At 36.7% G+C, this 14,193-nt stretch overlaps 1 protein-coding gene across 1 annotated transcript in view; it reads left to right on the plus strand.

The window, feature by feature from the left end:
* C2H10orf67 (chromosome 2 C10orf67 homolog) overlaps nt 1-14,193 on the plus strand; it is a 110,999-nt gene that overhangs the window by 65,686 nt on the left and 31,120 nt on the right. Inside the window, 1 exon segment of the mRNA XM_032619054.1 lies at nt 4,266-4,331. Within this exon segment, the coding sequence (XP_032474945.1) occupies nt 4,266-4,331 (66 nt within the window).

The raw sequence follows: 14,193 nt of genomic DNA on the forward strand, positions 1-14,193 counted from the left end.
TTTACAAATGACCCAATTCCGTTCCTTTTTATGGCTGAGTAATATTCCATTGTATATAATATGTACTACAACTTCTTTATCCATTTGTGGATGGACAGGTTGCTTCCATAACCTAGCTATTGTAAATAGTGCTGCAATGAACATTGGGGTGCAGGTGTCTTTTTGAATTATGGTTTTCTCTGGGTATATGTCCAGTAGTGGGATTGCTGGGTCATATGGTAATTCTATTTTTTGTTTTTTAAGGAACCTCCATACTGTCTCCATAGTGGCTGTATCAATTTACATTCCCACCAGCAGTGCAAGAGGGTTCCCTTTTCCACACCGTCTCCAGCATTTATTGTTTGTAGATTTTCTGATGATGCCCGTTCTAACTAGTGTGAGGTGATACCTCGTTGTAGTTTTGATTTGCCTTTCTCTAATAGTTAGTGATGTTGAGTAGCTTTTCATGTGCCTCTTGGCCATCTGTATGTCTTCTTTGGAGAAATGTCTATTTAGGTCTTCTGCCCATTTTTTGATTGAGTTGTTTGTTTTTTTGATATTGAGCTGCATGATCTGTTTGTATATTTTGGAGATTAATCCTTTGTCCATTGATTCATTTGCAAATATTTTCTCCCATTCTGAGGGTTGTCTTTTTGTCTTGTTTATGGTTTCCTTTGCTGTGCAAAAGCTTTTAAGTTTCATTAGATCCCATTTGTTTATTTTTGTTTTTATTTCCCTTACTCTAGGAGGTGGGTCAAAAAAGATCTTGCTGTGATTTATTCAAAGAGTGTTCTTCCTATGTTTTCCTCTAAGAGTTTTATAGTGTCTGGTCTTACATTTAGGTCTCGAATCCATTTTGAGTTTATTTTTGTGTATGGTGTTAGGGAGTGTTCTAATTTCATTCTTTTACATGTAGTTGTCCAATTTTCCCAGCACCACTTATTGAAGAAACTGTCTTTTCTCCATTGTATGTCCTTGCCTCCTTTGTCATAGATTAGTTGACCATAGGTGCATGGGTTTATCTCTGGGCTCTCTGTCCTGTTCCATTGTTCTATATTTCTGTTTTTATGCCAGTGCCATATTGTCTTGATTACTGTAGCTTTGTAGTATAGTCTGAAGTCAGGGAGTCTGATTCCTCCAGCTCCATTTATTTTCTCAAGATTGCTCTGGCTATTCGGGGTCTTTTGTGTCTCCATACAAATTTTAAGATTTTTTTGTTCTAGTTCTGTGAAAAATGCCATTGGTAATTTGATAGGTATTGCATTAAATCTGTAGATTGCTTTGGGTAGTATAGTCATTTTCACAAGCTTCCTTCTTCTTCTGGGACCTTTCTTCATCAGCCTCTCTCTCTCTCCCTCTCACTCTCTCACATGCCTTTAAGCATTTCCCTCTGGCCTACAGACATAGCCAAGCCATCATTCTGGGTGGTGTCCCTTGACCCTGATCACCCCTGAAGTAATTACCATTCACTCTTCTTCAAATATCAACTAAAAGAAACCTGTATCTACTAGCCCCTTCTTCACACCCCTGTTGCTAGTTTTTCCTGTTGGTAAGGTCACCATGAGGTTCATCTTGCCCTCAATCCTTTTTAGTCTCATTCCTTCTTGAATCTTTTACTCTCTGTGGCAGGACTATGCCCCATGTCAGAGATGCCCTCTGCAGCAATGCTTGCTTCTGATGTTTTGCTCACTCCCTCACACCTTCCTAAGCAGTATCTGTCAATGGTTCCTCCTCCTCCATCTTTCACTTGAATGCTGTTCTTGGGAATTCTCTTTATCCTTGGTCTTTGTTTTCTCTCTGGCTGACTTCAGACTCTCCCATAACTGACACGTCTGGTTACAAATGACTTCTGAACCTTCCCTCTGTTTCATGTTTTCCCTGAACACCACATCTGTAATATTAACTCTGTCCTCACCCTCAATTTCCATGTTACATGCACTGGGAAGACTTCTTTGACAGTCCCCTTCTGTCCCCTATGGTAATTAGGGGCTTCCTCTGTGCCCCCGCATACCTGGGACTATTTGCTCCCTGGAGGTCAAGAACTGTATCTCTCCTTTATTACCTTTATATTAGCTCTCAAAAATATTTGCTAAAAAAAAATGCTTTACATGTTCCATCAAATTCAGTGTCAAATTTTGAACTCATTACTCCTCAAATCTGGACTTCGCTGTGTTCCCCACTTAAATGAATGACATTGGCATCTATCCCAGAGGACCAAGTGACAAATCTAGGGTCCTTCTCTACTTTCTCCTTTTTTTTTTTTTCTGGCCATGCCACATGGCACGGCTTGTGGGATCTTAGTTCCCCAACCAGGGATTGAACTCTGGCCCTCGGCAGTGAAAGCATGGAGTCCAGGGAATTCCCATCTACTCTCTCCTTCATACCTTATATCTAGTTGGTCATTAGGTCTGTAGACATTCCTTCCAAAATTTACCCCCATCCCCTTTCTCTGCAACAACATTGTCACAGACTTAGTCGAGGCCCCATCATTTCCATAGATTCCTACTTCATTTTCCTGTCTCCACTCTCATCCCCTTCAAATCTAGCTTCCACACCCCTGCTATGGTTATTAATACCCTAATCTTACGTGCTAAAACCTTCAGTGGCTTCCCATTGCCTTCAGCATAAAATCAGGCTACCTTAAAATGTTCTGGGTGATTTTTTATGTGCTGGGAGCAGCTAAGCACTTTCACATTTGCTGTCTCAAATTCTTTTCAGAAGAACTCTTCAAAGTAGGTTTAATTATCCTAATTTTATAGATGAGACAACGAAGACCTAAAGCATAGAATTAATTTACCCACACAGCTAGTAAGCAGCGGAGCTCTGATTTGAACCAACCCCTATTCTGCACTTTACACCAGTCTGCCCTCCACTCCTAATTGAGGTGAACAAACCCCCTCATAATATCACCCTGAATCTCTGTCTCCCTTCATTTCCTGCCGTTCCTGTCTCTATGCACCCTGGGTCCACAAACACCAAACTTTTTCCAGTTCCTCCATTACTCCAGGCTTCTCTGTGGTTACTTTGCTGTTTTTATTGCCATTTTCTCTTCCTCCAACTTGTTGAACTTCTGCAGATCCTTCAAGACCCTTGCCAAATGGCCCTTCTTTGCCATTAACACCGGGTATAGCAGAACTTGTTATAATTACGGTTGCCAGGTTATGTGGATTTTTATGCTTTTCGACTACCTGAAGATTTGACTTACTAACCTTTTTTCTTATGTGTTACAGTTATTTTGTTCACATTGCTCTCCTAGCATACTGTAGGCGCTCCAGGGAAGGGATCTGTTTAACTTCATTTCCTTACCTCCACAGCCGAACAAAATGTCTGGCATCTGAAAGGTGTTCCATACATGTTTATTAAATTAATGAATATATGAATTAATTGAATTGAATGGATGTCAAAACCAAGGGTTGAATTTTGTCAGTGTATATACTACATGCAAATTGCAAATGATCATTTAGAATACTGAGGCGGGACTTCCCTGGTGGCGCAGTGGTTGAGAATCCACCTGCCAATGCAGAGGACACAGGTTCGAGCCCTGGTCCAGGAAGATCCCACATGCCACGGAGCAACTAAGCCCATGTGCCACAACTACTGAGCCTGTGCTCTAGAGCCCATGAGCCACAACTACTGAGCCTGCGTGCTGCAACTACTGAAGCCCACGCACCCTGTTCTCTGCAACAAGAGAAGCCACCACAGTGAGAAGCCCACGCACTGCAACGAAGAGTAGGCCCCGCTCACCGCAACTAGAGAAAGCACGCGCGCAGCAGTGAAGACCCAACGCAGCCAAAAATAAATAAAGTAAAATAAATTTATAAAAAATAAAATACTGAAGCAAGTCAAGTTGGTACAAAGGCCCTGCAGTATATGCTTTGATGGCTATTTTCAATTGTTATGAATATGGCTTGATATGCGTATAAATATAGCACCAAAACCTAAAATAAGAGAAATTGTTCATATAATAAGTAAAGCAAAATTGCTCTTTTTGATAGAGTAGGACTTGCTTTATTAGACATTGAGTCACATTTTTGGGGGGTAGGGTGAGAAAGGTTGTAAATAAATTGGCATTTTTATGTATGTTTTGCTTGCTTATATAATAAAAATAATTATATAGTAGTATATCATTATTACATGGTAATCTATGGACATTTGATTTTTGCTTTGATCATATTGGGATCCATTTTTCTCACATTTAGAATCAAAATGTTTCACTAGATTTCACTGAGGAGGACTCTTGAGTGTTTTCTTACCTCTAATCAAAATGTAATATTCCTCTCTTTCAGCTAATCAATGGCAGAGACAAATTACTATGTGAGCTTGATTTTGAAAAATCATTAGTGCAAGAAATGGTAAGGGGATTTACATTATTTCTTAATAAATTTGAATCCAGGAACTTAATCATGAAAGTTTTATAAACTTTATTTGTAACTCTTCATTTCACCTTTATCCATAATCTAAATGCATGCGTAATTATAAACATTTTTAAATGATTGTTTTGGAGAAAACAATTTGAGTAGTTCTTTAATAAATATACTTACTATGTAGAAGAGTCTTATACAAGAAAGAGTATTACAATTTAAAGCAGTGTACAAAATTTTTGTATTTTATTATAGGGATTAAAAAAAACAAATATGAGAGCCCAGTATTTTGAAGGATTTACTATTTTTAGTTACAAATTGCCATAAGTGACAACAAAAAAGAGCCCAGCCAGATATTTTGGCATTCTGTGTTAGTCTCATAAGAAAACACTGCCTTTTTATGTTCTTTTAAGCGAACTTTCCAGACGGCTGGTCTTTTATTTTATCAGTTGACTACCCGCCCGCCCCCCCCAGGCTCCCCGACTTCACCCCCCGTCCAGCTCATGGTGTCGTACTTTGGCTTTCAACTGATCACCACTACTATGTCTTTGTTACAGTAAACTGACTGTGTTTATTATAATCAAAAATAAAACACAGCTTGACTTGCGTTCTAAATGTGCTTGAAAAGAATATGATACTGTTTAGAAGAGAAAAGGTTGTTCATAGGAAATCAACACCACTTCAGATATTGAAACATTCCCTTTTTTACAGCTTGTCACACTTTGTGCCAAGTCATGACTGTTTCCCTAACTGTTTTGTTACTCTCAGCACCATGTGTTTTGGGTGCCTTGTCATAGAAATTAATGCAAAACAATGCTCTGGGACTACAATAAAGCCTTCTATGAAACCAACTTGGGAATGCAGGCCAGGAAAAAAATTATGGTTAGCTATCCACAGAAACCATGTGTTAACAAATGTGTTATTTTGAACTCTTTACTTTTAAACCCCTGGCGTATAAAAGTCATCTCCATGAACTGAGTATACGTGGTCGATTTCTGCCCCACCCCCTTCCTCTTCTGTCATTCCCCCCAGTCCAGGAGTTGCTTCTGAAAACAAACAACTAAATGTGCACATTGTCATTAAAATACAAAGTGTTTTTATAGAGTGGGAAGCAGATGTTAAACTGTCAGTTTGTTAGCAGTATCAGAGAAGAAATTAAACTACTCCACCAGTGAGTTCGTGCCAATGCTAGGAACGGACTACACAGTTTGTGAATTACTTTGCCGCTCTATTTGAACTGTAAGCGGTTAACTGGTGCTATTATATTGCCCATGGGGAACCAATCATGTTTTATTTTGCTGTTTAGAAGTTGAGCGCCACGCTTGTTGCCAAGCAGCAAGATCTTGCGTCGCAAACCTCGCGACAGCACAAGAGCCTTCAGCGTGTTCAGAGCTGGTCTGGAGGCTCATATTTTCAGTAGAAGGAGTGTACTTAAGGTTCTGCTTAGGACTGGGCTTCCATGGCATAACTTTGGGCCCAACAAGATCACTATTTGGCACCCCCTTCCCCCCACCAAGGGATTCTGTTATTCACTTGGAAGGGAGGCTGGCTTTGTTGCTACAGTGCTTTTTTCCAGAAATGGAGATTTGTGATTGTGGCCAGATGGAGGAGTGGAAGAAGGTGGGGTTGACCAGAGTCACTTTGTAAAAATTAAAAGACGTGCTCCCTGAAGGGTTTTTGTTCCATGTGTGTCTATTACTGTTTTCAATACAGTTTATTTTCTGGCCTATTAAGAGCCTAGTTTAAAAAGTCAAAGAGGTTGTAGTAAAAAGGCAGGATCAGTAAGTATAGGTAAGCAAGAAAGTATGGAACGATGTACCCTTAGTTAGTTTTAGGAGAAGCATATGAAATAATTTTGAATCTTTCTGTGATTCCTATGCTTGGTGGCTTTCATTTATCCTTTTTTTTTTTTTTTTTTGGTCAAATTGAGATATAATTGCCATATAACATCGTATTAGTTTCAGGTATACAGCATAATGATTGATTTGATACATGCGTATATTGCAAAATCATCACCACAATATGTCTAGTTACTTAATACCCATCATCACGTGAAGTTACAGTTTTTTTCTTTTTCCTTTTGGCTGTGCAACCCAGCTTGCGGCAGTGAAAGCGTGGATTCCTAACCATTGGACCTCCAGGGAATGCCCGTCATAATTTTTTTCGTATCATGGGAACTTTTAAGATTTAGTCTCTTAGCAGCTTTCAAATATACAATACAGTGTTGTTAACTACAGTCACTGTGCTGTACATTACGTCCCCAGGACTTACTTATCTTATAACTGGAAGTTTGTACCTTTTGACCACCTTCACCCATTTTGGTCCCACCTCTACCCCCTGCCTCAGGCAACCACCAACCTGTTTTCTGTATCCATGAGTTTTTTGTTATTATTGTTGTTGTTTTTTAAGATTCCACATATATGAGATCACACAGTATTTGTCTTTGTCTATCTGACTTATTTCACTTAGCATAATGCCCTCCAGGTCCATCCATGTTGTCTCAAATGGCAAGATTGCCTTCTTTTTTATGGCTGAATCATATTCCATTGTATAAATATACCACATCTTTATCCATTCATCCATTGATGGACTTTCAGGTTGCTTTCATGTCTTGGCTATTGTAAATAACGCTTCAACGAACATGGGATGCATATATCTTTTCAAGATAGTGTTTTGATTCCTTTGGATAAATACCCAAAAGTGGAATCATATGGTAGTTCCATTTTTAATTTTTTGAGAAACCTGTGTATTGTTTTACATACCGGCTGCACCAATTTACATTCCCACCAACAAGTGCACAAGGGTTCCTTTTTCTCCACATCCTTGACAACACTTGTTACCTCTTGTCTTTTCAGTGACAACCCATTCTAACAAGTGGGAGGTGATCTCTCATTGTGGTTTTGATTTGTATTTTCCCGGGGATTAATGATGTTGAGCACCTTTTCATGTACCTGTTGGCCATTTGAACATCTTCTTTGGAAAAATGTCTACTCAGATCATCTGCCCATTTTTTAATTGGATTATTTGGGGTTTTGCTGTTGAGTTTTATGAGATCATTATGTATTTTGGATATTAACCCCTTATCACATATATGATTTCCATATATTTTCTCCCATTCTGTAGGTTGCCTTTTCATTTTGTTGATTATTTCTTTTGCTGTGCAGAAGTTTTTTAGTTTGATGCAGTCCCAAATTGTTTATTTTTTATTTTGTTACTTGTGCTTTAGGTGTCATATCCAAAAAAAAAATCATTGTCAAGACCCATGTCAAGAAGCTTTTTCCCTATGTTTTCGTCTAGTTTTATGGTTTCCTGTCTTACATTTAAGTCCCTCATCCATTCTGGGTTAATTTTATGAGTGGTGTAAGATAGGGGTCTAGTTTCATTCTTTTATATGTGACTGTTCAATTTTCCCATCACCATTTATTGAAGAGACTGTCTTTTCTCCATTGAGTATTCTTGGCTGCCATGTCAAATATTAGTTGACCATATTCTTGATTCTGTTCCATTGGTCTATGTCTCTGTTTTTAATGCTAGTACCATACTGTTTTGACTCTATAGGTTTATAATACAGTTTGAAATCAGGAAGTATGATTCCTCCAGCTTTATTCTTCTTTCTCAGGATTGCTTTGGTTTTGGGGGACTTTGTGGCTCCATATAATTTTTAGGATTGTTTTTCTACCTCTGTAAAAAGTGCTGCTGGAATCTTGATAGGGATTATATTGACTCTATAGATGGCTTTGAGTAGTATGGACATTTTAACAATATTAATTCTCCCAATCCATGAACATGAAGTTTCTTTCCATTTATTTGTATGTTCTTTGATTTATTTCATCAGTGTCTTGTAGTTTTCAGTGTAGAGATTTTTCACCCTCCTGGTTACATTTATCCCTAAATATTTTATTGCTTTTAGTTATATTGTAAATGGGATCATTTTCTTTTTACTCTCACAGATAATTCGTTGTTAGTGTATAGAAATGCTACTGATTTTTATATGTAGATTTTGTAACCTGAACTTTCATTGATCGTGAAGCTAACAAAAAAGAGGGTCCTTATCAGAAAACTACCATAATTGAACTCTTACCCTTAACTAATTTTCTATCTACTTCATCCCAGTGCACCTTATTTCTAGGAACAATCCAGACTTGAATTTCTAGGAACAATCCAGACTTGAGATAGAAAGGAGTTACAAAGGTTGTTCTAGCCCCTCATTCTGAGGGCAGAGCACTGAGTTATCTTTGCAGTGGGCTTTGATTCCGTTACTGGTTTCCTTGTTGCCTGAGTTCCCTCTGAACCATGCCTCAAGTCTGTCCAGTTCTATTACCTGTAACATGCCAGCATTTGGCCATTCAGCTAGAAAACTGATATTTTGGTAACCCAGACATTTACTCTAATAAAATACATGTCTGAATTTCTGTGCCTAGGAACCATCACACATTTCCAGTGGGAATAGATAAATCCATGACCCAAGGGGAGGGTCTTTAGTGGTTATCTTATGTCCCACCCTGGTATGTTGGCTGTGGGGTCAGATAACTTGTCTCTTTAGTTCCTGGGTCTTCCAATCAAGATAGACTTATTCAAGGAGGCTCAACTGCACCTAAACCTGATTTAAGTAATCAGATCCTGACTTCAAGCAGATGCCGTTATAGAATGAGATTTTTTGAGGCCTTGGATGAGGATGAATGTATTTTGCATGTGGGAAAAATGTAAAACGTTGGAGCCAGGGGGCAGATAGATGTAGAAAAAGCATTTGAGAAAGTCCAATATACATTTACGATAAAAGCTCTCAGCAAACTGGGAATAGAAGGAAACCTTCTAAAGCTTATAATGGGCACCTACAAAACATAACCATTAGTACATTTGATAGTGAAAGCCTAAATGTTTTAAGTCTAGGATCAGAAAATGCGACAAGACTCTCTGTTCTTATCACTTCCACTAGACATTGTTTTTTAGGTCCTAGCCAGTATAATATGCAAGAAAAAGAAATAAATGGCATCCAGATTAGAAAGGAAAAAGTAGAACTGTTTTTATTCCCAGATAACCATGATCATTTATATAGGAAATTCTAAGGAATCTACAAAAAAACTACTAGAATTAATAAGTGAATTTAGCAAGGTTACAAAGATCAAAATAATGCATTTCTATGTACTAACAATGAACAATCAAAAATTGAAATTTTAAAAAACTCCAGTTGCGATAACATAAAAATATGAAATGGTTATGGATAAATTTGACAGAAAATGTACAAAACCATACAAAACACTGCTGAGAGAAACCGAAGACTTAACTAGATGGAGAAACATACTGTGTTCGTGACTCAGAAGATGCATGTTATTAATCTGTCAGTTATCTCTAAATTGATTTATAGATACAACACAATCCCAATCAAAATCCCAGCAGGTATTTTTTTTTTAATCAACAAGCTCCTCTACAATGTATATGGAAATTCATGGACCTTGAATAGTTAAAACAATTTTGAAAAAGAACAAGCTGGAGAAAGCACTCACGCAACCTGAACTCAGCACTTACTTTAAAGGCACAGTAGTCAAGATAAAGTGATATTGGCATATGGATAAACACATAGATTGATGGAATAGAATAGAAAGCCAAGAAGTAGACCCTTTGGGTCATATATGATGAACTGATTTCTGACAAAGGTGCCAAGGCAATTCAAGCAGGAAAGGATGATCCTTTCAACAAGTGATGCTGGAATAAATGGATAGCTATAGGCAAAGAATGATCCTCAACCCTTGCCTCCTACCTCATATAAAAATTTACTTGAGATGAATCATAAATCTAAATGTAATAGCTAAACCCACAAATTAATAGAATAAGGCACAAGAAAGGATCTTAGTGACATCAGGTTTGGCAGAGATTTCTTTAAAGAGTGTAAACTGCATTTCATCAAAATTAAAAACCTTTGCTCTTCAGAATGTTAAAAGAAAACTGAAAAGGCAAGCTACAGAGTTGGAAAAAAATATTTGCAAAACATACCTAACAAAAGATTTGCATCTAGAATACATAAAATAGTCTTACAATTCAGTAACACTGTCAACAGCCCAATTTTTTAAATGGGCAAACAATCTGAACAGACACTTCACTAAAGAAGACGTATGGGTGGCGAACTATGACATGAACAGATGCTCAGCATCATTACTCTTTAGGGAAATACAAATTAAAATCTCAGTGAGATATTGTCACTCACTATATACTCACTACACTGACTAAAATGTCAAAATCTGACCGCATCAAGTGTTGTCAAAAGTGAGGAACACCTAGAACTCTCATTTACTGCTGGTGAGAATGTAAAATATCCAACCACTTTAGAAAATATTTAAATACTTTAAAAAATTTATCTATACTTATCATGTGATCTGGCTATTCCACTCCTAAGTATTTATCTGAGGTAAGTAAAAATGTATATTCACACAAAGACTTGTATGTAAATGTTCGTAGGAGAAATAACCCTGATGTCTATTAATAGGTGAATGGGTAAATAAGTTGTACCTTATCTACCCAGTGGAATACTACTCAGAGATAAAAAGAAATGGATCGTTCTTATACACGGCAACAAGGATGAATCTCAGAAATATTATGTTGAGTGAAAGAAGCCAGACAAAATAAAGAATACCTTTGTACGGTTCAGCTTACTTTAAATTCTCGTAAATGCAAACTAATGTATAGTGACAGAAAGCAGATCAATGGTTGCCTGGTGATGAGGCAGGATTGACTTACAAAGAGGCATAAGGAAACTTTTGGGAGTGGTGGGTATGTTCGTTATCTTGACTGTAGTGATGATTTCACACGTCATAGAGTTGACAAAATATAAATATGCCCTAAAATCAATTTTTAATTAAAAATTGATTTAAAAATTAATTAAAATTGATTAAAAATTTAATTAAAAATATAAATATCCCCAAAATATAAATATGCCCTAAAATCAATTTAATAAAAGACATACTATCCACTAGAAACATAGGCAAAGAGTTGAAAAGTGGGAATTCAGATGAGGAACCTACAAAAATATATCCAATCTCCTCAACAATAAGTGAAACAGAGTAAAACCATAAAGAAACAGTATTGCTCACACCAGATTGATTGTTTAAAAACAAAACTAAAAGGCTTACAGTACTAAGTGTTGGCAAAGTTGTGAAGCAATGGGAACTTTCATAACTCTCAAAAGGTAGTAAACTAATTTTGACAATTGTTTGGCAAATCTTCTACTATTGTTTAAGATGAGGATACCTTAGAATGACTCACAAAAGAGAGACATTTTCAAGAATGTTCAGGGCAGCATTGTTGGTAATAGCCCCAAATTGGAAACAATTCAAATGTCCATCTAACCTAGAGTAAATTAAATTAGTTGTGGAATAACTTAGAGTGACAGGTAACAATATGGATGAATCTCACAAACAATATTAGGCTCAAGCTGCAACATTCAAAAGAATGCATCAAGTTTTAAAAGGATTTGGGCAAAAGCTATTAATGTAATTCCCCACACAATCAGATTACAGGAGAAAAATTATATGATATTCTGAGTTGATGCAAATTCTTTGAGAAAAAATAACATCCAATCTTATGCACACACAGGTGTGCACATACACACCGCTGTCCCATGAGAAGTAGGAAGTTCTTTACCTTGCTAAAGAGTAAAACCTACAGCAAACAGACTTCTTGGTGAAACACAGGAAGCATTCTCTTTAAAATCAGTACAAGGTAAGGTTGCCTAATACCATTTTTTTAGTTATTTTGGAAATTCTGGCCAGTGTAGTAGAATAAGAAAAAAAGACAGCAAGAGGTGTGAGGAGTAGAGTGGAAAACAACAAGACTGTTATTATTCAGAGAGGATGCAATTGTCCACTTAGCCAACCTCGCAAAACACTTAAAGACAAATTATTTAAATTAACAAGATCGCTGGATAGGAGATCAGCATTCTAAAATCAATTGGATTTCTCAATCAAAAATTAGGAGAAATTATAAGTTATAAAAATTTATAATTAAATAGCAAAGTTTATAAAGGGCTTATAAATAAATCTCATAAAAATTTGTAAAAATCTCCATGGAAAATAATTATAAAACCTATTGGGACTTCCCTGGCGGTCCAGTGGTTAAGACTTCGCCTTCCAATGCAAGGGGTGCGGGTTTGATCCCTGGCTGGGGAGCTAAGATCCCACATGCCTTGCGGCCAAAAAGCCAAAACATAAAACAGAAGCAATATTACCAAATTCAATAAAGACTTAAAAAAAATTATTGACTGGGATTAATAAAGACTTTAAAAAAAACTTAAGGGGATTACAAAAACTAAATAAATGGAGAGCCATAACTTAGTCGCCATAGGCAAACTAGATTATCTTAGAGATAATAGTTCTCACCAAACTGATCTCTATATTCAATAAAATTCCAACCAAAATTACTACAAGGTTTTTCATGGAATTGACAAGCTTATTTTAAAATTAATATGGAAGAACAAGGGTCAAGAATAACTAGGAAACAAAGTGAAATAATGACATGATGGAGTAGGGAGCGATTTCTTCTGTAAGCTATTAATATAAATTTAAGGTAATTAGGACATCATGGTACTGGGCCAGGGGTAGACCATTGGGAGAAAATAGAGAACCCAGAGCAGAACCAGACATACGTAAATAATATATATCAGTATCACAGATCAATGTAAATAGGGTGGAATTTTCACTAAAGATGCTTAACAATTGATTCAACAATTGCATAAAATGAAACTGGCTCCCTACCTCACATGATACATATCCATTTTGTATGGATTAAGTATTCAAATATAAAGGGAAAACAGTCTTTTAAAATTCTAGGGAACAAATCATATGAACTCCAAGTAGAAATTATTGCCTAAACAAGACACAAAATAAAGCATAAAAGGAAAGTTAAAAATTTCAACCCCACAAAAATTAAGGGCCCCTTTTCATCAGAAGACCCCCTCAAAGAAAGTTTAAAATCTAGCCACCAATTTGGCAAAGATACTCGCACCATTTATGTATTCGCAAAGCTGTTTTCAGGAATACGTGAATAACTCCTTCAAATCAATGAGAAAAAAACCACCCAATAGAAAAATGGGCAAAAGTTTTTAACAGGCCCTTCACAAAAGAGGAAACTCAATGGCCAATGAACATTGATTGAAAATGTGCTTGATTTCATTAATATAAAAGTACCAAGTGTTGGTGAGAATGTGGAGTAGAGAATTCTCATAAACTGCTGGGGACTATGTATATTGTTACAAAAACTTTGGAAAACAAATTTGGGTTATCTTCTGAAGCTGATCATTCTCTTAACATATGCCCCAAAGTTCCGCTCCTAGGCATATAATGTCACACAGAAGATCCCTAGCACATGTGCCTGGAGGAACAGGTACAGGAATATTCAAAGCCATATTATGTATAAAAAAAATTAGAATTTCCCAAATGTTCATTGACAGCGAATGGATTAATAAATTATGCTCTACTCATACACTTGAGTACAGCAGCCAATATGAATGAACCACTTCCAGTATCAACATGGGTTAATTTCAGAAACTGTGGAACAAACAAGTTGATGAAGAACACATACATTATGATTTTTAAACAAGGTTTAAAAATAAGCAAAACTAAAATTGTATATTGTTTAAAGATACCAATGGGGTAAAAAGATAAGCCTATAAAAGCGACAAAAAATTATCAAAAAAATAAAAGGGAATCCCGAGCACAAAATTCAGAATAGTGATTACCTGGTAGGGAGGGTGGTGGTCATGGGACACTTACAATTACACAGGGAGATTCAACACTGTAGCTATTGTTCTCTTCCTCAAGTCAGATGGTCATATTTTTATTATTTCTAACTAACATTTGCACTG

The sequence above is a fragment of the Phocoena sinus genome, chromosome 2 (genome assembly GCF_008692025.1).
Source record: "Phocoena sinus isolate mPhoSin1 chromosome 2, mPhoSin1.pri, whole genome shotgun sequence".
NCBI classification, from domain to species: Eukaryota; Metazoa; Chordata; class Mammalia; order Artiodactyla; family Phocoenidae; genus Phocoena; species Phocoena sinus.